General features: G+C 42.7%; 1 protein-coding gene across 16 annotated transcripts in view; it reads right to left on the bottom strand.

Moving 5' to 3' along the window:
* FOXP1 (forkhead box P1) overlaps window positions 1–23,547 on the bottom strand; it is a 528,267-nt gene that overhangs the window by 161,013 nt on the left and 343,707 nt on the right. Inside the window, exon 1 of one of the 16 annotated variants that reach the window (XM_013052506.2) lies at window positions 11,413–11,746. The exons of 10 other annotated variants lie outside the window; for them this stretch is intronic. In XM_013052506.2, the coding sequence (XP_012907960.1) occupies window positions 11,413–11,598 (186 nt within the window). In that variant the 5' untranslated portion in view covers window positions 11,599–11,746. Of the gene's footprint in view, window positions 1–11,412; window positions 11,747–23,547 lie in introns of those variants that run through there. 5 more of the 16 variants (XM_013052509.2, XM_013052503.2, XM_004738354.3 and 2 more) reach the window with 5 other exon arrangements.

The raw sequence follows: 23,547 nt of genomic DNA, 5'->3' as shown, positions 1-23,547 counted from the left end.
AACAGCTGGAGAAGGTATTGTATCCTCTGGGAGCCTTCCAGAACAGCTGATACTTAGAAGGGACGGGTTTCTCAAGATGTTCCGCAGCCTTTGCAAATGAGCTTACGAGACAATCTCTACATAGACATGATGAAAAAAATTGGAGCGCAGACAACCCCATGTCTCCAGAATTCGAACATTATGCTTCTGAGTTGTAATCCAAAAGGAGAGGAAATGAAAAAGTCGGAGATCCCTACTGACATGGTCCTACCTGCACGGGCTGTGTCATCCACGAGTGTGGGGGTGGGCAGAGAGGAGGCCAGGACACAGCATCCCTCCGCCACCTGGACCACTGCCATGTCTTTATTATCTGCACCACCCGGGACCTCCACCTTCCCTATTTGCTCAAGCCGGGTTTCCCAAATCCTTACTGACGTCACGTTCTCTTCTTCATACTACACACAGGATGGTTATCACTGCTACGACACTTAATACTGAAGTTTTTCACTTTGGCTTTACTTTAAAATGCAACAAATAAGGTAAAGACCTTCTGGGAGTTTTTTAATGCTGGGAACCAATTAGACTGTGTTTTCCAAAAGAAAAGATGACAGATAGTATTTTCTTTCCTTCTTCCCTTTTTCTCTTTTTCTTTCTTTCTTTTTTAAAGAATTGGTGTGAAAGAGAAGGAACTGGGCCCCTGTGCTCTGTCTCAAGGTGATTCGCCAGCATTCATGCCTTGGGGCTCAAACTCGATCCCACACCCCAAGTACCAGAGATAAGGACACTGACATATCAGAAGGCCCTACACAGGGAGAGGTACTCTGCTACAAGTCCCACCCCCAAAGGACACCTAGGGGCAGAAAGGGGTCAGGAAACATTATATTTGCTTGCAGTTATGAGTAATTTTTATTATTTAAGTATCCACATAGAGGATACTTGCTGCCAAAGAAGGTTAAGGTTAGGAATTTTCATGAGACAAAAAGAAAAAGGAAGGATATCTATGATCCTCTTGCAAAATCAGCTGAAATAAGTTTAATGGCTCTAAACAGTCAGGAAGTCTGTTTGAAGTCTCTTATAAGAGGAGACAAAAACCCCCACCATCATACTCCTACTCCATACACCTATTAACACAGGGCCCTATAACCACCTTGTTGAGGCCCTGGTTGGCTGCTCCTCGCTGGAGCCAGTGCCAGACGCTGAATCACCACCACCGAGTCTCCGGCACCTGAGTTGTCTTTGGAGGGATTCCATCCAAGCACTGCCCAAGCCTGAGCCTGTCTAGCTTGAACGAGTCGGCAAGACCACAGCCCGAGGCGCCATGACCGTAGGCATTGCAAGGAAGGAAAACAGAAGGCAAGTTTATTAGCAAATGTCTAAAATGTTGTTAGGTGCTGCATCAAACTCGTTTCTCCTTGTTACGGAAGGACCAGATTGTGCCCTGTGAAAAATAAATACATGGGCCCATTCCTTCTCCAAGTTCCCAAAGTAGAAAATATGGTGGTGGTGGTGGGGGGGGGAGGTCAACTGCAAGGGTAAATGAATCAAAGGGATCTATTAACTTGCTGCATTAACCTGTTGTTTTCGGCAATTGTCTTTTATGGGGATGCAGCCCAGCAACTCTCATTATGAATAATCCAGATTCATATCTTTTCAAACCTTGTGATGAGACCAGCTCATTTTGAAGCTTGCAGAAGAATCTGGCCACAATCATGTTCAAAATAATGGAGAGGTTTCTGTGATTTTACTACTAACACTGAACCTAGTTTCTGCTCCAACAAATATGATGCTGAATTCCTTTATCCTTGTGGTGTAAATCACACATACTTGGGATGCCCTATGAATGGTATGCTTCCCAAAATACCATCCTTCCCTTACCTGAACAATGGAGAAGGAAGGAAAAGTGAAAGCTAGTTTAGAGGAAGCATTCCAGCCGCGATGAAAGAGAAAGAAAGAAAGAAAGAAAGAAAGAAAGAAAGAAAGAAAGAGGAAAGGAAAGGAAAGGAAGAAAGGAAGGAAGGAAAAAGAAAAGAAAAGAAATAGAAGTGGAAAGAGAAGGAAGATCGAAACCAGACTAATAATCTAAAATATGGAATTACTCACTCTTGGCCAAGTTAACAAAGACAAAAATCATCATCATCATCATGATCATCATCGTCATCTCCAATAATTTACATTTCTCAGAGCAGTTACTGCAAATAGCAAAGATTACCCTAGTATAACAATTGAAGAAATAAGGACCATCCAGAAATAGAGCAGCGAGTATAGTTAACTCCCTGCACTTAGAGTACTAAAATAAATACAATGTATTGAATTGCTTACCATGGGCCAGGCACTATACCAGTTAGTTGCTGTAGACTTGCTATCTTACTTCTTATTCCCAACATCTCAAAGGGAAGCAGGGCAAGGTTTTATGATTACCAAATTAAAGTGGAAAAATCATGAGATGGTGAGGTTCAGCAACTTGCCCAAGGTCACAAGTCTAGTAAATGGCCAGGACAGAAAAACAAAAACAAGCAAACACTGTCTCATACATACTCGACACTCACATTCTACCAAGGTCACTGGTTAGACCAAATATGGCTGCAGGTAATTCTGGCAAAGGGATATGCAGTCCTACAGAGCCAAACATGCATGAATGAATTTAGGTCCTTTTGTTTTCAGGAGGAAGGGAAAGGCCTTGTCCCAGTATTACATCTTTTAATGTAACTTTACCTGCTTTCTTTTCCTCACACAAAAGACTTGCTTTCTTCAACCAGATCCTTCCATTCCCAGGAATCTTGGAGCCATGGCCACATCTGCAAATTTGCCCTCCCATTCTCTGTCCATATTTACAAGGCATCCACATGTCTTCTCCACTTAAATTCTACTTTTTCCAGACAAATACTGCATGATCTCATTATATATCAAATTTGCTAAGAGAATTTTTTTTTTTTTTGATGTGTTTGTTTATTTGAGAGAGACAGAGCAGGGGGAGGAGCAGAGGGAGCAGGACACGGAGACTCTGTCCTGAACATGGAACCTGACTTGGGGCTCCAACTCCCGACCCTGAGATCATGACTTGAGCCAAAATCAAGAGTCACATACTTAGTTGACTGGGCCACCCAGGCGCCCCACTAAGAGGCTACTTCTTAAGTCCAAACTCATTACATGCACAAAAGGCTAAAAGTTTAGTCAGAGTTAGTTTGAGTTGGGGATCTTTTCACAGCGTATACATATGTATAAAAACATCAAGTTGTACACCTTAATTCTTATGTAGTTTCTTTATGTCAAAGATATCTCCATAGAGTTGCTAACAATTTTAAAAAATTAGATTAAAAACTTACAAATTCCACCTTTTCCTAAAAACTCTGCTTATCATTTAATTCCTTCCAGCAGGAGTGTTCCCAGGCGTCCTCTGACCCAAGGGACCGATGCTTGCTGTGAATCCCTGCGGTGCCCTGAGCGTCTACGGCTGCGATGGCAACCCCCAGGCAGGCAGACTGGAAGGAGTGGACACACCCAGCTACACCTGTTCTCCCTCACACTGGGCTTCGCCTCTTTACCTATCCAAGTTCATCCAGCTTCTCTTATGATTCCAATGCTATTGTCATCATTCACTGATGCGCATTCCTTCCTCAAACCCTTGTAGGGACATGCACCCCATTCCTTGGTTCAGCGGGACCAAGAATACAATTTTTCAAAAAGAGCATTTCATAATGCCAACAGCAGAGAGACTGAACTGAAAGAGCACAGACTTCCTGTCATAAATGAATACAAGTCCAGCACAGCTCAGGGGCTGGGCACCTGTGTCTTTGCTCTACCATCATCTAAGTTAGACCCACCTCTCCCACCTACCTGGACCAGCTTTCAGATCTAGCATGATTGCTAGCCCATGTTTTTTCACCCACAGTGGATTCTCACACTCTGCTATGACCACTTGTTTTCTGTTGGGAGGGGAGAATTAAATCACTCTAATGTTTTTTTTTTTTTTTAAGATTTTTTTGAATTTTTAAAAAAAATTTTATTTATTTCTTTGACAGAGATCAGAAGCAGGCAGAGAGGCAGGCAGAGAGAGAGGAGGAAGCAGGCTCCCTGCTGAGCAGAGAGCCCGAGGTGGGGCTCGATCCCAGGACCCTGGGATCATGACCTGAGCCGAAGACAGAGGCTTTAACCCACTGAGCCACCCAGGCGTCCCTAAGATTTTATTTTTATTTATTTGAGAGAGAAAGAGGTGGTGGGAGTGCGGCAGGGACAGGGAGAGAGAATCTGAAGCAGACTCCTCGCTGAGCAAGTAGCCTGATGCACAGCTTGATCCCCTGACCACAAGATCATGACCTGAGCGGAAACCAAGAGTTAGATGCTCAACCGACTGAGCCACCCAGGAGCCCCTGCAATAATCGTTTATTAAAAAACATTTTCTCTGGATGCTCTTTTCCTCTCAGTTTTAGTGAGATACACTTAACATATAATATTTTAATTTTTGGTGTACACCACAGTGATACATTAGACATATAAATTGGCATGTTTTGATATCTATATGATATAAAGAGATATATGTATATGTATATATATATATATATATATAGACATATCTCTCAAAATGATTATCACAGTTAAGTTCAGTTAACAGCTATCACCTCACATAGTTACAATCTTTTTCCTTGTAATGAGAACTTTTAAGATCTACTCTCTTAGCAACTTTCAAATATTTATTTGATACAATATGGTTAACTTCACTCACCAAGATGCATATTACATCCCAAGAACTTTCTTTTCTTGTAACTGTAAGCAGGTAGCTTTGAACAACCTTTACTCCCATGCCCACCTCTCACCCCACTCCCTGCCTCTGACAATCACCAACCTGTTCTGTTTCTATGGGTTTACTTATGTTAGATTCCACATTACGAGTGAGATCATGCAGTATTTGTCTTTCTCTGTTTGACTTAATTTCATTCAGCACAGTGCCCCTAAGGTCCATTTGTGTTGTTGCAAATGGCAGGATTTCCTTCTTTTTTATGGGTGAATCATAGTCCGCACACACCACATTTTCTTTATCTATTCATCTATCAATGGATACTTGGGTTATTTCCTTTGTCTTGGCTATTGTAAATAATGCTGCTAGGAATGTGGCAGTGAAGGTATCTCTTTGAGGCAGTGACTTCATTGCCTATGGATATATATCCAGAAGGGGAATTGATGGATCATATAATAATGTTATTTTTAACATTTTGAGGAGCCTCCATACTGTTTTTTTACAGTGGCTCCTCCAGTTTACATTCCTACCAAAAGTGCACAAGGGTACACTTTTCTCCACATCTTCGCCAACCCTTGATATTTCTTGTCTTTTTGACAATAGCCATCATAACAGCTGTGAGGCACCATCTTCCTGAGGTTTTTGATTTGCATTTCCAAATAATTGTATTCTTCAAATACAGTTTTTGTATTTTAAATACAAAATGCTTGGTTTCTGGTTAATGGGGATGAGGAAGATAGTAATAAATGTTGTAATTTTTGGCTATTTATTACCAGACAGGTACTGAAGAGTACAGACATATTATCTCATTTAATTTTCAGTTCTTTGAGGGATTATTACACCCAGTTAAGGGACGCCTGTGTGGCTCAGTCAATTAGGTGTCTGACTCTTGATTTCGGCTCAGGTCATGATCTCAGGATCGTGGGATTGAGTGCCGCTTCGGGTTCTGCCCTCAGTGGGGAGTCTGCTTGAGGATTCTCTCTCCCTCTCCCTCTAGCCCTAACCACCCATTCATGCTCTCTCTTTATCTTAAAAAAAAATCAATTATTATACCCAGTTAATACATACAGTTAGTAGATACAGAAACATAGGAAGAGACAGGTTAATTATAAGCATTATGTGAAGTGAAGTGTGCATGGAAAGTTCTTAGCACAATACTTGTACATGATACTTACTAAATATAACATATTACTATGACACATTACCCCACACCTACGAAAATATATTTTGTGGAAAGCAAACATTCCTGTTTCCCAGTAATCTCAAACCAGTCATTGTCCTCTTTACAGAGACGATGAGAAAACCACAGCACCCTCTGTTGAACCAAAAGGAATCTAGGGCAGACACCGTTCACTGTACAAAAAACAAGCTGAGGGCAAGAGGGGATCTGTGATTTGCTCAAGGTCACACAGATGTGTAGCCAAGAGTCCTGGCTCCTGCTGCTGACAAAGGCACTTGAGCAAGCATGGTTCTTTCTGACCTTCACCAAACCCTAACCAAGCCTTGCCTTGACTCTTAGAACAAGGCGGCAGGAATGGCATCCTCGGGGCCAAACAGAAAGCTAGCGGGAGATGAAGATAGGCTGCTGCTGGTGAGGAAGAAGAAGATGGCCAATACTGAATGCCAACCGTGGGTCTGGCTTACTTCTAAAGTGCTTTCCATAAACAGAACGTTTACATAATATGCCAAAGGTCACACAGTTTGGATTAGAATCCCTTCACTTGGACTTCAGGAATGACACAACCCAAAATGGCCACTGAACCACAGATCCATGGATTTGGAACTCTTCCATTCACAGAGAACTAGAACTACTTGCTAAACAGAACAGATCTTCAGGGGGAAAAAAAAATTAGAAATGTTCAGAAGAATTGAAGCCAGCAAGGCAATCCTATAGGAAACTTTTTGAGATTTTATCTTTCCTAGAAATATAAATATATGTGCATAGACTACAGGTAGAGGATATGGCAAAAGAAAAATAGATTTTATTGCTCTGGTCAAGGAACTAAAATCCCTTTCTCAAAAAGGATATTAAAAACAAAACTTTGTTCATCAGATGGGCAGCTGTGTTCACGGAGTTGTACTCACAGTGCGACAATGATTTTTGGAACTTCTAGTAACCACAGTTTAGCATAAGGTGGAACTTGAGTCTTCATGCATGAAGAAATAGGGATTCTCTGGGAATTTGGGGGAATTACTGACCTTGAGAGAATCACAGCAATTCTGAAGAAAAATAAATTAGCTTTAAGAAATATTAATATGAGGGCACCTGGGTGGCTCAGTTGGTTGAGCAGCTGCCTTTGGCTCAGGTCATGATCCCGGACTTCCAGGATAGAGTCCCACATCGGGCTCCCAGCTCCTTGGGGAGTCTGCTTCTCCCTCTGACCTTCTCCTCTCTCATGCTCTCTCTCAAATAAATAAATAAAATCAAAGAAAGAACGACATATTAATGTGCTTACACAAAAGCACTACACATGGTCGTGTAGCATCTGCCAGTCGTTCCATCTGGATGTGAACCCCTTCTACCTGAACCTTCGAACCCCAGCTCCACCACTTGCTAGCTGTGTGACGCTGGGTAAGTTATTTAACCTCTCTGTGCCCCAGTTTCTTCATCTATAAGAATGGAAGGAGATAACCGTTCCTCCATGACAATCAGTACATGTAAAGTGCATGAGCTAGGGTCTGACATTCAGTAAGTGATTCTTCGGTGACTTCAAAAAGTGCTTTATACATGATCCCTGATTATGAACATGATAAGCTCGTGGTAGAAGATATGGAGTATCCATACATTAATTAGGAAAAGAAAAAAACAAAGTGTCACATCATCACCTACATATTGGTACACTGTCAACATCTAGGAGTATGCTTAAGTGAAGTAATTTTCTTTTTCTTTCTTTCTTTTTTTTTTAAGATTATTTATTTATTTGACACAGAGAGAGAGAGACAGAGGTCACAAGTAGGCAGAGAGGCAGGCAGAGAGAGGGGGAAGCAGGCTCCCCACTGAGCAGAGAGCCCGATGTGGGGCTCGATCCCAGGACCCTGAGACCATGACCTGAGCTGAAGGCAGAGGCTTAAACCACTGAGCCACCCAGATGCCCCGCGAAGTAATTTTCTTAAGCATACGTGGAATCATATTATTTATGGTCTTTTAAAAATTACTTTTTTTAAAGTTAAAAACCCATTTTAAGAGAGAATTTCCAAATCTGATTTCTATAATCAGGTTCAAATAAACAGTACCGGAGCCCAAACAACCTATGCACTACTACCCTACTCTAGAGACTTCTGAAAAAGCTTTCAACAAAAGACTTGAAACAGCTAAGGGCACATGACTAATTTTTTCACTGTGCTTAGTAACCATAGCAGAGAGGCTTAAGACACACCAGAACTGAAGAATCACATAGTAACATCTAAACTTAACAGAATGTTTCAATTCTTTTGCCCCCAAAGCACCAGGGCCGCAGAGTAACTTCTGACTCAACTTTGCAGAGCGGTGTCTGTGTCTTTGCAAAGAACAAATGAACTTGATTTTTGTGGAAGTTAAACTGCCTACATCATATTGGGTTCATGTGAAATCAAACAAAAATCAAAAATCCCGGCCGGTGTTGTATCTTAAAAACAACAACAACAATAACAAAATCCTCACTTCCACCCTAAATGGATTAAAATTAAGCTTCAGTCCTCTTCGCCGCCTCCCTCACACTAGCTGTATTTTCCAGTCCAGTTTCCTCATGGTAAAACACTTTCTCATGAGACCGCCTGTGGTCAGGGCTGAATATGGCACCGGAAAAATGCTTCTCATGGCATCTAGATCATAGCCCGTCCAGGTCTAGCCTGACCATTAAGTACAGACACACCCGGAAATTGTAAACTATTTTAACAACAGGACATTTTCCCACCTCAAAAGTGGGATAATCTTTGCAGCCTACCTATGTCCCAAGGGTGTTCTGAGTATTAACAAGTTAGCATTAGTCAGCCACTTTGATTTCACAGACAAAGGCTCTGTACAGGCACAAAGTATGATTATCCAACCCAACCGCCTTCTGGAGAATCACCCAAGAGGATGACAGAGGAAAGAGAGGCTCCTGCTTCCACCGCTGCCCTCTCTGGAGCAAAGCCACCTCCCAGTGACATACATGCTGGGCCAGACTGGTGGGGGCTGTGCTATGTCCGAGTGTCTGCTGCATTGTTCCCTTATATAGTCAATGAAGAGGGAATCCCTCTGTGTGCACGTTTCCAATCCGCATTCCAGAACAGTATAGGCAATGAAGCAGATTTTCAACGGGGATTTATAGGGCTTGATATGACCGGGCCAGGCACCGTGCTAGGCTCCTGTCCACTACTTTTTCAGGATGTGGATGAAAGGGGAAGCCTCTGTAGAAAATCATCCCCGAACTATCAAAAACGTGCTGGTGTGTGCACATTCGTCAGCTCAGGCTTAAGTATAGAGAACGTCTATAGAGAGTTGTGCAAACCCCACCTGAGATTTCAAACAACAATACAATGATGTTTTCTGGCATGCTTGCTTCAAAATCTACATATAATGTAGATTCGAGCCTTCCCCTCTGTCTCGAGAGGCCTCAATCTGAGATAACAATCCCGAAGAGCACCACATGCATTACATAATACTGAAGTCTGGAAGGTGTTTTTGAGGGACGATGAGGTACCTGTCATTAGCTGCCATTATACTATCTGCTAGGCAAATGTAAAGGGAGGAGTGGGCCTCTAATCCATTATGCTGCACACTGGTCACAGAAACTCTGGAGTATTTTCCTTTAACTCAACTGTTCATGTTTAGATCTACAGTCAGAACAGGGCCTTCAGCAGAACTCCAAGAGCTGCTCATGTGTCCGCACACACACACACACACACAAGCAAGCACAGCAGCAAGGTAGAGCTACTGAGGCAGGCATAACCAAGCCCAGCATCTAGAAAAGCTTCACGGCTGAACACCTAATCCTGGGAAATCCTGCCCCATAAAACCATACACCTCAATAGATTAATCCTTGGGGAAAAAAAAGCCTGGCAAATTCGCAGAAGTCAAAAAGGTTCCTGAGTCTCAAGGGTTAACTCACTCGCCTTTTACCAAAAAAAAAAAAAAAAAAAAGGGCACATATAATTTCCTTTTATCATAAAACAATGCATTTATTATTTTCTGTATATCTGTGAAAGGGCATGGCTTTCTGAGTGGAAAACAAAACAGAACTTGGTCACATGTTTATTTGCTTCAGCTACTCCCTTCCCCTTCTGATAAATAATCAAACATGCCATCCAGAAAAAACAAAACCAGCGAGCTGGGAAATTTGATGGTCATCAAATAGACTGAGATACCAAGAAAAGCAGCCCACTGTTCCCACACTGCGTCTTCGGCCCCCACACCTACACTAACATCTGAGTAAATACCTTCAGTCACTCTTTCCATTTTCCCTGCAATTACTCCTACTGTTAAACAAATTGTCCTTAAGGCAGTCGCAAACATAATTTTTTTTTCCCTGCAAAGTAGAACAACTTCTGAACATTAAAAAAGCTAGCAGAGCAATAGCAACACACGCGTGCACTTATTTATTTTATTTGTTTAACTATTTCTTCCATCAGAGATCTGGACAACTACAGAGCTTATTTCTTTCTTGATTCTAACAGATGCTGTTTTAGACAGTAAAATTTAAGGATATTTAGTCTGGGGACTAACAAACAAGGTTCAGAGTAATAACAATTCTCTTAAGATCAAAAGAGCTAATTTTCCATTTCCTGTCTATTCCCTGACCAGTACATAGTTAAAAAAAAAAAAAATTAGCACCTGGCTTACCAATTACAGTGAAGTTGGGGGTCAGGGTTGGGGGAGGGGTGCAGCGGGAGATGGGGGGGGAAGAGGCACAAAGGGGTGAAGGCATCAGACAGGAAAAGGTGGAACCCTTGAAAAAAAAATGTCAAACCATGTGTTAAGAAACTCATTTCACCAGAAAGGACTCAGAGAGCAATCCCATCCGCTCTTCGACACAGAGGGAAGCAGCAACCTAGGTCCCAGGGCTTTCCCAACCATACTAATTACCCACAATGAGAATTTTGAAAAGAGCTTTCCAACATCAAAGTTAACAACCATCGCGGAAAGTGAGGCGGGCTTTCTCTTTCCTTTCGCAGCCCACTCCGTTTAAACAATAGTAATATGAATGAGATAATGACCGTGCTTGTTTCAGCAGTCTGACTTTTATTGGCATGAAATTGGTACAAATATTATCAAGACCGATTCACAAGTGATGACGGTGTCGTGATGCAAACATCAGAGGACAATTCCACAGAGGCAGAATTACAAAAGGCACCGTCCCTGCACCCTCTCACCACTGGTGATAACAGGAAGAAAAAGAAGGCAACACAAAACAAAGTCCCAAATAAGCAGAGAGGGCTCCAAACTACATTCAAGCGTATAAAACTGTCCTGAGGACCCTCGGCTGCCTACTTCGCGGCTCGTATCCCAAGACCCGTCCGAAAGCAAGAGCGAATTAACAAGGAGTTAGAACCAACCGGTCTTCTCAAATCTCTAAAAAGAAAACCGCCTGTGATGGGGGGGGGGGCGGTGGAGAGAAAGCAGTAAACAAGTTGGATCATCTTATTTTGCCCTTCAGAGATCATCTGCGCAGGAGCGGATCCCTAGTTTAAAAGTTTAACCCCGCAAAAATGTTCCTTTTTTTTTTTTTTCTCTGGACACTTACAGAGAAAATGAAGAGTTTGACGGAGTGAGCTCGCACTGTCTGCCTTTGGATTTCCGTCTTCTTGCTGTAGATGGGTTCTGGCTGTTTCTGTGAAGCGGGGGTTGCCGAGTGGTAAAAAAGATGTTTGAATAAACAGGAAGTGCTGTGCGGCTGAAGCACACTCGAGGAGAAAACACACTGGAACATTGCCCTTTGTAGGCAACCTCAGGGACGCTTGCCTCCACAGTAGCTGGCTGGGCTCTCACTAAATGACAAAGAAACCACAAGAATTCCTCAAGTAATTCTTCACTTTCAAAGTTGAAAGATCAGTTGGAGCTTGCAGGTAATTTTCAAAGTTGCATTTAGCACTTAAGGAAATCTATTAATGCTCCCCGTATCTAAATCACTCCAGGTCTGCAAGCAGCGACACAGCATCAGAAGTGTGTCCTGGCCAGACCGAGCCCTCGCCAAATGGCTCATTCTCGCAGACAAATACACACCGACAGGGTTTCGGGAAACCTGCTCTTGAGATATTTTTGTGGTGACATTTACATAGGCAGGATGCTTTAAAAAAAAAAAAAAAAACAGGGAAGAAAGAAAGAAAATCCAGATTCTGCAGACTTTAGAGAAATTTGTCACATGTATTTTTAAAGAACATATCGTCCCGCATTCCCGGGATATGCCCTTGATCTTCCTTTTGCTGCTTTTCCTTTCCATTTTCCTTCTCTGCAATCAACCAAACTACCTGTTTATCTCCAGATGCCTAGCTTGTCTACTCGAACACTCCTTAACCCGCCCCAAACTAATTATCAAAGTCCTGTCTTCCGTCACCCGGGTAACTTGACAGACACTGTAAAGAAAAGTAAACTGCTAAAGGCAGAACAAGTCAGCTTGAAAAATAAGATGAGGAGCTGAACAGCCATATTCAATAAAAAAAAGAAACAGGGGGAAGGGGAGGAGGAAGAAAAGGATTCCTTCTGAAAATGTATTGCTGTTGTGGCAATGTTCTTCTGCCACGGAAGCAACTGATTTGTTATTGAGCATGGAATGCTGGACTGTCTGTCATCCAGGTGCTAATACTCGGCTAAAATAACTCATTGGGAACTGTCAGTGGGATGTTTACATAGGCCCCAATCTTTTCTTCATGGAAGGAAATTTTTTACTGGAATTCATCTTCTTTTGATCTCACATTCAAAGCAACGGCAGCTTGATAGACATTCAAGTCTGAAAGCAAATCCAGACGCTGAAGATAAACCGCCAGAATATGACAGGCAGAAGCATCTAAAGCTTATAAAAATGAAGAGAACAGCATGTCGCCTGAGTATTACAATAGCAGAAATCAAGAGACATATTAGGTGGAACTGATCAGCCACAAAAACAGTTCAAAAGGCAGATCATAGAAATAGAGGACTAGGCTAGGAGGAAAAAAAAAAAATGGGAAAGATCTGGTTTACTGCCTCACCTCCCTTCTGAGCCTCACAGCGCTCCCATGCCTGCCTCCCCACTTTTAGGAGGGGTAGAGTATCCAGTTCAGATGTTGCTGTCTAACTCAGCTGGTCCAGTTATAAACGCTGCAAATGGTCTTCTAGCAATCTATTTCCGAAAGGCAGGGGGGAAAGGCAGACCCTTACCTTGCTCAGGGTCCAGCGGGCTGCATTATACTACCATCCCTGCATCTGCTCTGCAATGCAGTTTCAAAAGACACATAGCCTGGCCGCCATGCAAGTGGGCGGTCAGGAAGAGCGGCTCTCCACAGAAGGGCTCTAAGTAGTTCGAGATGGGGCTGGAGAGCTCTAAGGACTCTAGTTCCCTGACATGGCTAGTTACCGAATGAGCACGAACGCTCCAGCTTCAGTCACAAAAATAGACAGATGCATTCCGTCCTACAGACAGAGAAGTGCTCAACACCTAGTAGCTTTGAAGCCCACTAGCACAGTTCCATAAAGGAATTACCTCAAGATCTTTCTTGGAGGCACGCAATTGTTTTCTTTTAAAAATAAGCCTCTTATTCGAATCAAAGTCAGTGCATATAAAGAAAAGGTAACTCTCCCACCAAGTCTGTCCCCAGAGCTGTTTGTTAACAAACACGGCGTGAATGGGCAGCACCAGGTTAAAGGGAAATAGAATTGCACCTTCGGACTTAGCCTGCGGTTCCTCCAGATTCTGCACAACCTTCTGGGACTTCAGAGCCAGATCTTCTGCAGCACCCTAGATTTTTTCTAAATGTCCCTCCCCGCCTTTCGCATAAATCAACTGTACAATGTAGATTTTAAAAATGTACTAACCTATTTAAAACGATGTAATCAGTTTAAGGGTTCGCCTCATGCAAACAAGATGCCTGTGTAACTTAGTTACAAATGTAAAAAACACGAACAAGCAAACAAAACAAAACAAAAGCCATCCTGGATTCTAAGATTGTCCTTAAAAGTTACCTTCTCTCATGCCTACAGAGTTGGTTTGCTAAATCAAGTTGATTATTGGTCTTTAAAGTGCCCTAAGCCCATGTCTTAAAGTCACTACTGTTCCTCTCTAACCTTAAAAAAAAAAAAAAAAAAAAAAAAAGGTACCTAAATCTTACTCCCAAAAATCTCCTAAGTATCCCATGTTGCTGTAGATATGACCTTTACCCAAAACAGGGAGGTCTACCATGAAAAAAGAGAATGCTAATTCCATCCCCTTATACATTCTAAGACATTCTTCCTCTGCAAACAACGCCGTCACTACAGCGGTGGGGCAAGGAGCTACCCTCCACTTCTTAGGGACGCTGAAGGTCTTTTTTAAAAATCTGCCATGTATAAAGACCTTCATTAGTAAAATTAAGTGACTGCTGGGGCTTTTTTTTTGATATAAACAACTTTTGATATGTCATTTAAAAACCTCATAATAATATCATTAAAGGGCTCCCATTTTTAAAAGAGAAATTGTCTGCTCAGGGCCATGGAATCGTAGCCATGCTCCAGGACACTTCCTCTCTCCCTTTCAGACTTCTGGACTTGAATGTCACCATAGACCTTGAATCCTTGAATGTGAAATGGCTTCACGCTAATTGCTCTAATTGCTTGAAGATGTGCAGGCAGGTGAAACCTGATCCCCGTGGCCATTGTAGAGACCACGAACAACACTGGAATGTTTACACAGTGGTTTGATTTTAATAGACAGAAGGGCTGAGTTTAAGACAGCAAAAACACAGCTAATAGGTGACCCCTTAATGTAGTCCTCCTTAAAAAAAAAAAAAAAAGACACACAACAAAATACAATTTCATGTTCTAAAAGGCAGTGTCCTAAATGCCAAGGTTATTTGCTTGACTCTTGCAGTGAGTCCATGTTACGTTGCACCTGACATTTACACCCGAAACTCTACCCCGAATACATTTTTTTTTTTTACCTTAAAACAAAAAAGCACTTTATATGTCAGTCACCTTACAAACAGATTATGACTGTATGGTATTTCCAAGTAAGTGTACTCATTTAAATTTTAAATTGGATATTTTACACTACTGCAATACTCCCTGTCCCTTAAAGGGGAAGCCTTGTATCTCCTTGTTTATTCCTTTGCTGCTTCTGCACCCTCTCCCCACCATGTACGGAACTCCTGACCCTTGTAGATTCCATGACTGCAGTTAAAGTTGAACCCACACCCCTTCACGTTGGTGCTTAAGACACATGTGCATCCTTTCGGGGCCTTTTTCCTTTGTTACTGCATGGGACTGTGGTCTGCTTCTCATCTAGGGGCTAAGGCAGCCATGGAAGTGGCTGACATAGTTATTCAATGACAGTGGCCATTCTCCCTGGATATTTTAATGAATTGAGATGGATACAGAGGTTTGACAATGGCTCCCCAGAGTCCCCTCTTAACAGGAAATATACTGCAGCAAGACCAAGAAAAAAAATACAACAGCACCTACAAGGTGTCATTAACAAAAGGAAACCAACAAGGGTTAGGGGCAGGCTTAGACAGGTGTTGAGATACACACATACACACACACACACACACACACGCGTTGTTATGTAATATATGTATGTGTGTACATATATGCTCACACACATATACATGCATATATAAGTATCAAGAATCTGAACATATACAGTTATTTCCTATGGAGTCAAGTGAACGCTGCTAAGGAGAAAACAGGAATTAAACATTTACTACAGAAAAAAAACCCCACGAAACAATGAAATTATTTTACGGTTAGGCTAGGCAATTAAAAGCAATAGATGCACCTTGAACATGAGAACAGAGAAGCGGGCAACAGACAGCTGGGAGCACTGTCGAATGGCGGCGGCTCAGCTAAGTTCTGCTGTGGATTAACTTCTGAGGGTAAAACACAAAGTGCAGAAGAAAAAGGGCAAAAAAAGGAAAAAAAAAAGTCCCTTTTAAAGCTATGAAACGCTTTTAGTTATATAAGGTAAGTAATAAATATAGGAACTTGCAGTGCCTGGACTATTTGTCCCCAAACACAGAAAGACAAAACAATCTAACAAAAATAACTGCGCAGCACACCCTTTCCAATCACAGCCACCTTGCAGGCTTTTATTGACACTTGTGCCTTGTCCTAAAATTTATAATCCCCTATTAAGAAGTAATGCCTCTTGCTCTGAGAAGGGGGCAGGGGGAGAGAGTGTCCATTTATCCACATAAAGATTAAGTATAAACTAGTTCAAGCCAGGGAGAGGAACACCAAGGGAAAAGTAAACAGGCCCCCACCCCCACCCCCAAAATAGTTCCCCTTTGAAAGCTCTATGCAGCGAGTGCCTGGTACCAAGGGCTGCCCTATTCCTCAGAGGGGTCAGCAAAGCTATGCTAGACTGACAGGTTCAGTTTACGGCAGGCCAGAACTTTGTTTGGATATACTGGCCTTGCTCACCGCCAGCTTAACAACAGATGGCTAGAAAACTTTCATTATGCTGCACAGGACTGAACTGCAAACAATCCAGAAAACTGTGAAAAGTTTAACTCCCTCTAAACCGATGTGCCAAACCAGGGTCTGCCCAGAGCCAGTGAGCCAGGGGGCCCAGGGGACCGTGGAAGTGATGGGTAAAACAAACGGGCACTTGCTAAAGGCCCAAGTCAACTCAATGTGCCAGTTGAGCAGAGACCCAGAAGAGCAGAGACCCTCCTTGGTCTTGATTTTAACTGTTCGAAGCCCATTCCTTATAAGGAGTTGTACTGACTGTGCCTTCTTTTTGATTTTCCCAAAATACACTGTCAGATTTCCCCTCCCTTTGGAGAAAGAAAATCTCCCTCCAGACAATTCTCAAGCTCCCTTCCTGTCTTCCCTCCCTCTGGAAATTGGGAGGACAGGACCCAGCAGTCTCACTCTAACACCTAGATTTAAATATGATTTATCCAAATCTGTATATAATTTAAATATTCATTAAATCGATTCAATCACATGAACCCTAATATCTCCTAATGCTCCGAGACAGGTTATAAATGCACCTTCAAAGGTTTAATTCAATTGGCAATCTGAGAGGTCTTATCACTAGGAATGTGTTATTTTCATATTATTCAAGAAATGAACAAATGTGCTTTCCACAAATGTATTTTAGAAGCTACCCTTTCCTGTTATTGAAAGAAAATTGTGTTTATTACTCCTTTAGCATAGTGTAAACTCATAAACGTCAACAGAGAGTACAAGGAAAGCTGTCAACTAAATATTGTTTCCTTCATGAGCTGTTCTTCCAAGTCAATTACGCCTTTCAACTTCTGGGGCATTGTATGATAAACTGGCAGTAAAAATCATTCACATTAATATACCATGGTGCCTTGCCTGCAAAAGGTAATTAAAGAAGTAAATGACTCATAAGAATAGACATATTAGCTGCAAAATGAAAGGCAACTGAGCTGCCACATAAAAATATGTACCATTAAGATACTGCATTTTCATATTCCTGTAATCAGCTTCAGTAGACTAATGCTTATTTAATCCAGTTCTGTGCTAAGTCCATCAACAACTGTTTTTTGCTGTTTTCTCCTTGACTGAACATTATGAGAGCAGGTTTGGAATAAATACTGCAATGAGATTTTTGCATACTCAATTGAAGAACAGGTTTTTACATTTTAAAATCTTTTTTTTTTTTTTTTTTGCTTTCTCTGAGAAATACAACATGAAAAAATTACTGGTGGGGGAAAGAAAAAAAATTATATATATATATATATATATATATTTCTAGCTAGATACGTCTCTTTAAACAGCAGAACGTTTTAGGGAAAAATATTTGTTTCCACGTTCACCTGTTCTGACCCATACCACTGATGATCAGCACAGGGGAGAGGGAGCCATGCCTCCCCTTCCCAGATCTCTGCTACCTTTATAAGGCGCTCCCTTTTGTTAATAACATCTTCCATTAGCATTAGTGGGATAAGGCAATTTATCCTGTGGCAGGGACGGAAGGAGAACTCGATCGAGAAGGAGGAAGGGGTTGACAGGAGTGGCAGGAGAGGTCCACAGCCTTGCCTAGTGGCTCCTGAGTTCTCTGCCTTCTAGAGAGTGGATCTCACGGAACAGAATCTTCCCAAAGAAGAGCAAACTGACCCTCAAATTAACTGCTCTACTTTTCATTCTCTGGCTTTCAAACTGACATTTTGCTTTATCCCTCCCAACCTTTATTTCGGCATTCCCCTGGCAAGTCCAGACAAACCACAAGAAGACACCTCCCGTGGGGTCTGAGATGCTCCGCTAAAACTGCTCGCTTCCCTGCCTCTGGAAGCTCCACCTTGACCTGAGGAGAGGAGTCCACCATTTGCCTGAGTGAGACGTTCTGGGAACATTTAGATGCAGGAAGTTTCCGGGAGGCTGGAGAAATGCCCGTTCTTGTTGTGGAAATTAGGGCTCTTTGTTGATGACTGATGTGGGTCTAAGGCTTTGCCAATTCAGTTTGGGAGTTTCAGCTTTCAAAACTCTCCAGATTCCTCTCCAAAGGTCCGCCTTTCCAGCCAGCAGTGAAAATCGGCCTATAAAACCTATCTGTCTTCTATCATGTCTGCCAGCAATCCACTCACTTTCAATAACATCTAAATGCATCTAGATGGGGTCCACTCACTTATCAAAAAAGCCCAAGAGACTCCTGACCTGTTTTTGTCTTCAGATGATAGGCTTTCGACAGAGGCAAAGGTCTACATTTCTATACAAGTGACAACATCTCCCCTTCCCTCCTTCTGTGCAAATAGAAATCTCTTTGGCTTTAAAACTGATGAGCAGACAGCCGGGCCTCAAGGACAGCCCAGGGAGTGGGGACAGCCCTACAAGGACCCTTTGCTGTTTATTTACCTTTTCCCAGTACTGAGAACTGCCGAGAGCCTCCAAATTTAGGCTGGGTCTCTCCTCTCCATGTATTGTTGCCTCAGTGTTCGAGCAGACACCACTTGGAACCACAATTAATGAGCTCTAGTCCTTTTTCTAATTAAGGAACAAAGGTTCCTGTGTGCACAGTATGGTGACGCTGTCTGCGGAACACACGTGGAAGGCGAAGTGAATGCTTCTAATTGCTTCAAAATGGGATTTTTAATATTTAGGAACATAATGGGATCGGGAAATAAGAGCATTTCCAACATCCTTTACAAATAAGGCTTTACAAAATATTGTTAGCTGTTAATAATACATCATTATCAAAAATGGAAAGTTATGAATACCAGGCACATAACCTTTGTATTCACGTGAATTAACCTATATGTATGAATACAATGATACGTGAATTAGTTTTTAAAAATACATTAAAAAAAGAAAAAGCCCTCCTTTCAAAAAAAAAAAAAAAAAGAAAGAAAGAAAGAAAGAAAAATGTGAGAAGGCTGCTCCTGTGAGCCTGATACTCCTCAGACCTTAGCAGATTAGGATTCAAACGTGTAATTAAGAAAGATAACCCCAGTTTTCATAGTAATTAGGGGCTGTGGGAAATAGGATCCTATCTCTCAAAAGTGTTACAAATATACCACACTTCTAAATAACCTGCAATGCTTGGAAAGTAGACTCACGACCAAGGGCAAAGCTGCTGTGCCGTGCGCGAACAGAGTAAATGACAGACTGGCGTTCAAGTCCATTAGCTGCTATGTGATAGGAGCACATTCACTAGCACGCGACCTGTGAAAAATCTTAGATCTCTTTAAATCTTTGAATTGGATTACTGCATTAATTCTTAAGAACTGCAATCCTTCAACCAAGTCAAATTACCCTCATTAACAGTGGAAAAACTGCCTCTGCAATAAGTTAAAAAAAAAGATATTTATTACCTATAATCACTTTCACGTACTTCACCTAGAAATATGACGAACGGTGCCAACAACTTTGGCAACGGCAGCATCTTGATTTTGCAGACTGATCTGAGTTAAAATAAAACCGAAAACATGCGCATGGTGTCATGAATTTTTTTTCGCATCTACAGGACATGTCCTTCCCTTATCCCAAGCCTCTGATAGGAAGCAAATAGCCCCATTTTACAGGAGAAGACACGCGGGACGTAGGCAGAGACACTGAGCCCTCTGTCCAAATTCTCCCAGCTGATCAGGGACAGGGTCTCCTGGCCGTGTGTTCTGGACCTACACTGCAGGTTCTAATGCTCGGGTCATGCAATGCGCCGACTTCTCCAAATCACACTCAGGGAAGGAAAGGCAGGCAAAACAGATGCAAAGATTGGAACGCAGCTCCAAGGATAGAGATGATGCCCCTAATAAATACAACCAAAGCCGCCTCAATTCCTCCCTCACCACCCACATTCACTGTGACTAGTTAACCTGCCTCGAGAATGCGACCACTATGTCCTTTTCCAGGGACAGAGGTAAAAGATATGTAAATTGGTCTACGCTGGCCTTCTTGCCCTCTAAAATGGTCTCATTGGAAATGTGATAACAGCTTGACCGATGGAGAGCAACCTATGGCACTTTATAGCAAATGAGCTCCTGGAAGCCCACTGACGGTTGCTCTTGGCTCCAGGGATGGGACTGGACTTCTCAGCACAAACCAGGGCAGGATAGTCCTCAGCACTGAGAAGGCAAGCAACTGGGGAAGGGAAAGGAATGTGTTTTTATACCGGGTATCAAGGAATGGGACAAGGTGAACAGGCAGAAGTTGCTTTCTAGAACGTGAGAGCAACCAATGCTTCTCAACAGCTATAATCAAATGCTAACTGGAGTTCACAATGAAAACCCAGAGACACCACAAGGTTCTGAAGTACCTTCTGAATCATCAGGAGAGAAAAAGAAAAAGGGGGAAAAATAAAAAAAAGATAAAACCATGCTCTGGAGAGTTGTCATGTGAAATGCATTTACTGCAACCTACTGATTTGAAACTAGATAGTCTTTAGTTAGTGCAATGATGATAAAAATCAACTAAGTAGAATATTACTGGTGGCTATCCTATAATCTACCGTGACCTTCTTTTTTTATAACTTCCAAAAACCAATCGTTGTTCGGACGAGCATTTCAATTCCACATCAGATCTGCAGGGCTGCGGTAGAGTCCAATAATCAGGGAAATAGCACTGGTCTGTCTCAGTCTACAGCAGGGACAGGCATTCACTGCCCTTCTACGCTTCCAAAGACCTTGCAAGCTGGGAGTGACAATACCCATTCCACGGAGGAGGAAGACAAGGTCAGAGAGGTTGACTAACCTGCCCAAGGAGAAACACCTTCTACAGTGGGCGTCTGACAGCTTGGAGGTGAAGGTGAAGCCGAGGAGAAGTCAGAGAGAGGAGGCGTTCAGAGGAGGGCTGGGAACAAAGAGGCTCCTATCTTGGGGCAATGAAAAATTTGCAGGAAGCCACGATCCACACATCAGATGGCCATGACCTAGAGACTAGTCACTTACCTCCTGCCCAGTGGCATTGCGTATTTCAAAGGAGCATATGGGAATGGGTCTTCTTTGGCTCTACCATTTGGCTCTCTTCCTTTCAAGAGCTTTGTGATCAGCAATCAGGTGCTTCCCAAACAATAAATGCTTTACCAGTGACCTCATGATTAACCTGGTTCATGACTCTAGCAACCTTTCCATATGAATGTTAAAGTTACCTTTGCACAAGTACCAGACCATACCTTCTACTGACACATCAAATAAACACATCTTTTGATGCATGAGGACAATCTCAGCCCTAGGCCTATGAAGGTGCTCCTTCCCAAGGCTTACAGTCGCATAGGAATTAGAGATAAGGTGCCGACAACCCACAGATCCAGAAATAGAAAGCCACTACTGAGGAATCTTTAATGAAAGAACTTCACGTCCTTGTCTTTTCTAGTCTACTCTAGATAAGGCCATTGAGATTGTCCATGAAGAGTGGATATTTAAGATGAGATACCCAAGCTGAGAAACAATCAACCAGCCAAGCAAGAGAGCAAGGAAGATCAAGGAGACGGACCACGGGCGCTGAAATATTACAGGTGGAAACAAGATGCTAAAAGATGAACTTAAAAGTAGCTGCTTTTATACAACTGCACTGTTCCAATAACAACGGTCTCTTCAGGCCTTTTGAAAAAGATTCTTTTTCTTTTTCAATCCTTTTAAGGCAGAAGATGTATACAGATTGCAAATATGCTTTCGATCCAATGGCCTGGAATATAAAATGCATTGTGGTGGCAAAAAACTCTAAATGCATAAAGGAGTTTATGTGGTTTCGACAGAAAAATAAATATCTTCGATGCGGCCCTCATTTCTGTCTTTACCTTCTTCAATGTTGCACCAGTGGTGGGCAGAACGCTAAGATGATCTCCTACATTCCTACCCTTTGTCCCAGAGAGTTGACCCATCCGTGGTCAAGACGTTGATTTGCAGGGTTTTGCAGCTGTAATTAAGGCTCCAAATCAGCTAATCTTAGGATAGGGAGATAATTTAAACAAGCCTTAAAAAAAATCAAAGGGGGTTTATATTTGGGAGTTTATACTAGCATTTAGCAGTCAGAGAGAAAGCCAGCCTTTCCAAGCAAAAGAAATCTCTGCTGTACCACTGCTGGCATCAGGGAGAGAAGGCCACCTGGCAAGAAATATGGGCAGCCTCGAGAAGCCCAGAGTGGCCACTGGTTGACAGCCAGCAAGGAAATGGGGACCTCAGTCCTACAACCACAATGAACCACATTCTACCAAAAACCTGAATGGACTGCAAGCTGATTATTCCCCCAGCATCTCCAGACAAGAATTCTGTCCAGGTAACACCTTTTACCCTCAGACCCTTTTGGAACTCTGAGCAGAGAAGCCAGCAGTTCTGTGGCTGGACTGGGGACCCACAGGACTGGAGCTGAGAAAGGGGCACTCTAAGCTGCTAAGTTTATGGCCATTTGTTCTGCAAAAACAGAAAACTAATGCATGTGGGAAAGAGATGGAATCCCATCACCTGTGTCTAAAGCTTATGGAAGAAGCTCCTGGAAGGGAGGAGCACTGGAGGGGAAGGGAATGGAAAAATGGAGCAGCGTGCCTTCTGGCCTCATGGGGGCCGACGTGGCGAACTCGTACAGGGTTACTCGGCCATCCCTGGTCTCACCTTCTTCACCTGTAAAGAGGAACTGAAAGCCCTGGGCCGTCATGAGGGTAGGGGGCAGCTCAGGAGAACACACGGGCACAAACACTCTGGAGTCCTAGAACACCATCTGAGGTTGGTTTGTATGGCTTCTTTGCTGGGCCATGTGGATCCCTCATTCTCAGCTTCCCTTTTCCCAATTACTCCCTTCATCCGTGAGAACGCTTATCAAGACACAACTCCGGGATCATCCTGGGCTGGCAAAGCAAAGGCGGACCCTGACCACCCTCGAGCTTCACAGCCCTCCAGGCAGAGGATGCGGTGCTCCCCCAGGGAGAGGCGCAAAGAGGTCAGTGTGTGTGCCCGGTGAGGAGAACCATGGCTCCCGATCCACGGCCATTTGGAAGGTGAGACAGACGGCCTGGGTTCAAATGCTAACGCTACTCCTGACCTTGATCTAAGCACGCTGCTGTTTTCTCTGCTGTGAAGTAGAAGTAATGGCAGCATCATCTCTTAGTGACTTTGTGGGAAGCAAATTATACACAGAAAGTGCTGCTTAAAAAAAAAAAAAAATTATTTATTTGAGAGAGAGACAGAGAATGAGCTAGAAGGGCAGAGAGAAATCTCATGCTGATGCTGTGTGGAGTACGGACCCTATGCGGGGCTCGATCTCATGACCCTGAGGTCACGACCTGCACCAGGACCAAGAGTCAGATGCTTAA

The sequence above is a fragment of the Mustela putorius genome, unplaced genomic scaffold (genome assembly GCF_011764305.1).
Source record: "Mustela putorius furo isolate JIRA1106 unplaced genomic scaffold, ASM1176430v1.1 tig00000095_pilon_pilon_pilon, whole genome shotgun sequence".
In the NCBI taxonomy this organism is placed as follows: Eukaryota; Metazoa; Chordata; class Mammalia; order Carnivora; family Mustelidae; genus Mustela; species Mustela putorius.
This window is presented reverse-complemented; position numbering and strand designations above follow the sequence as displayed.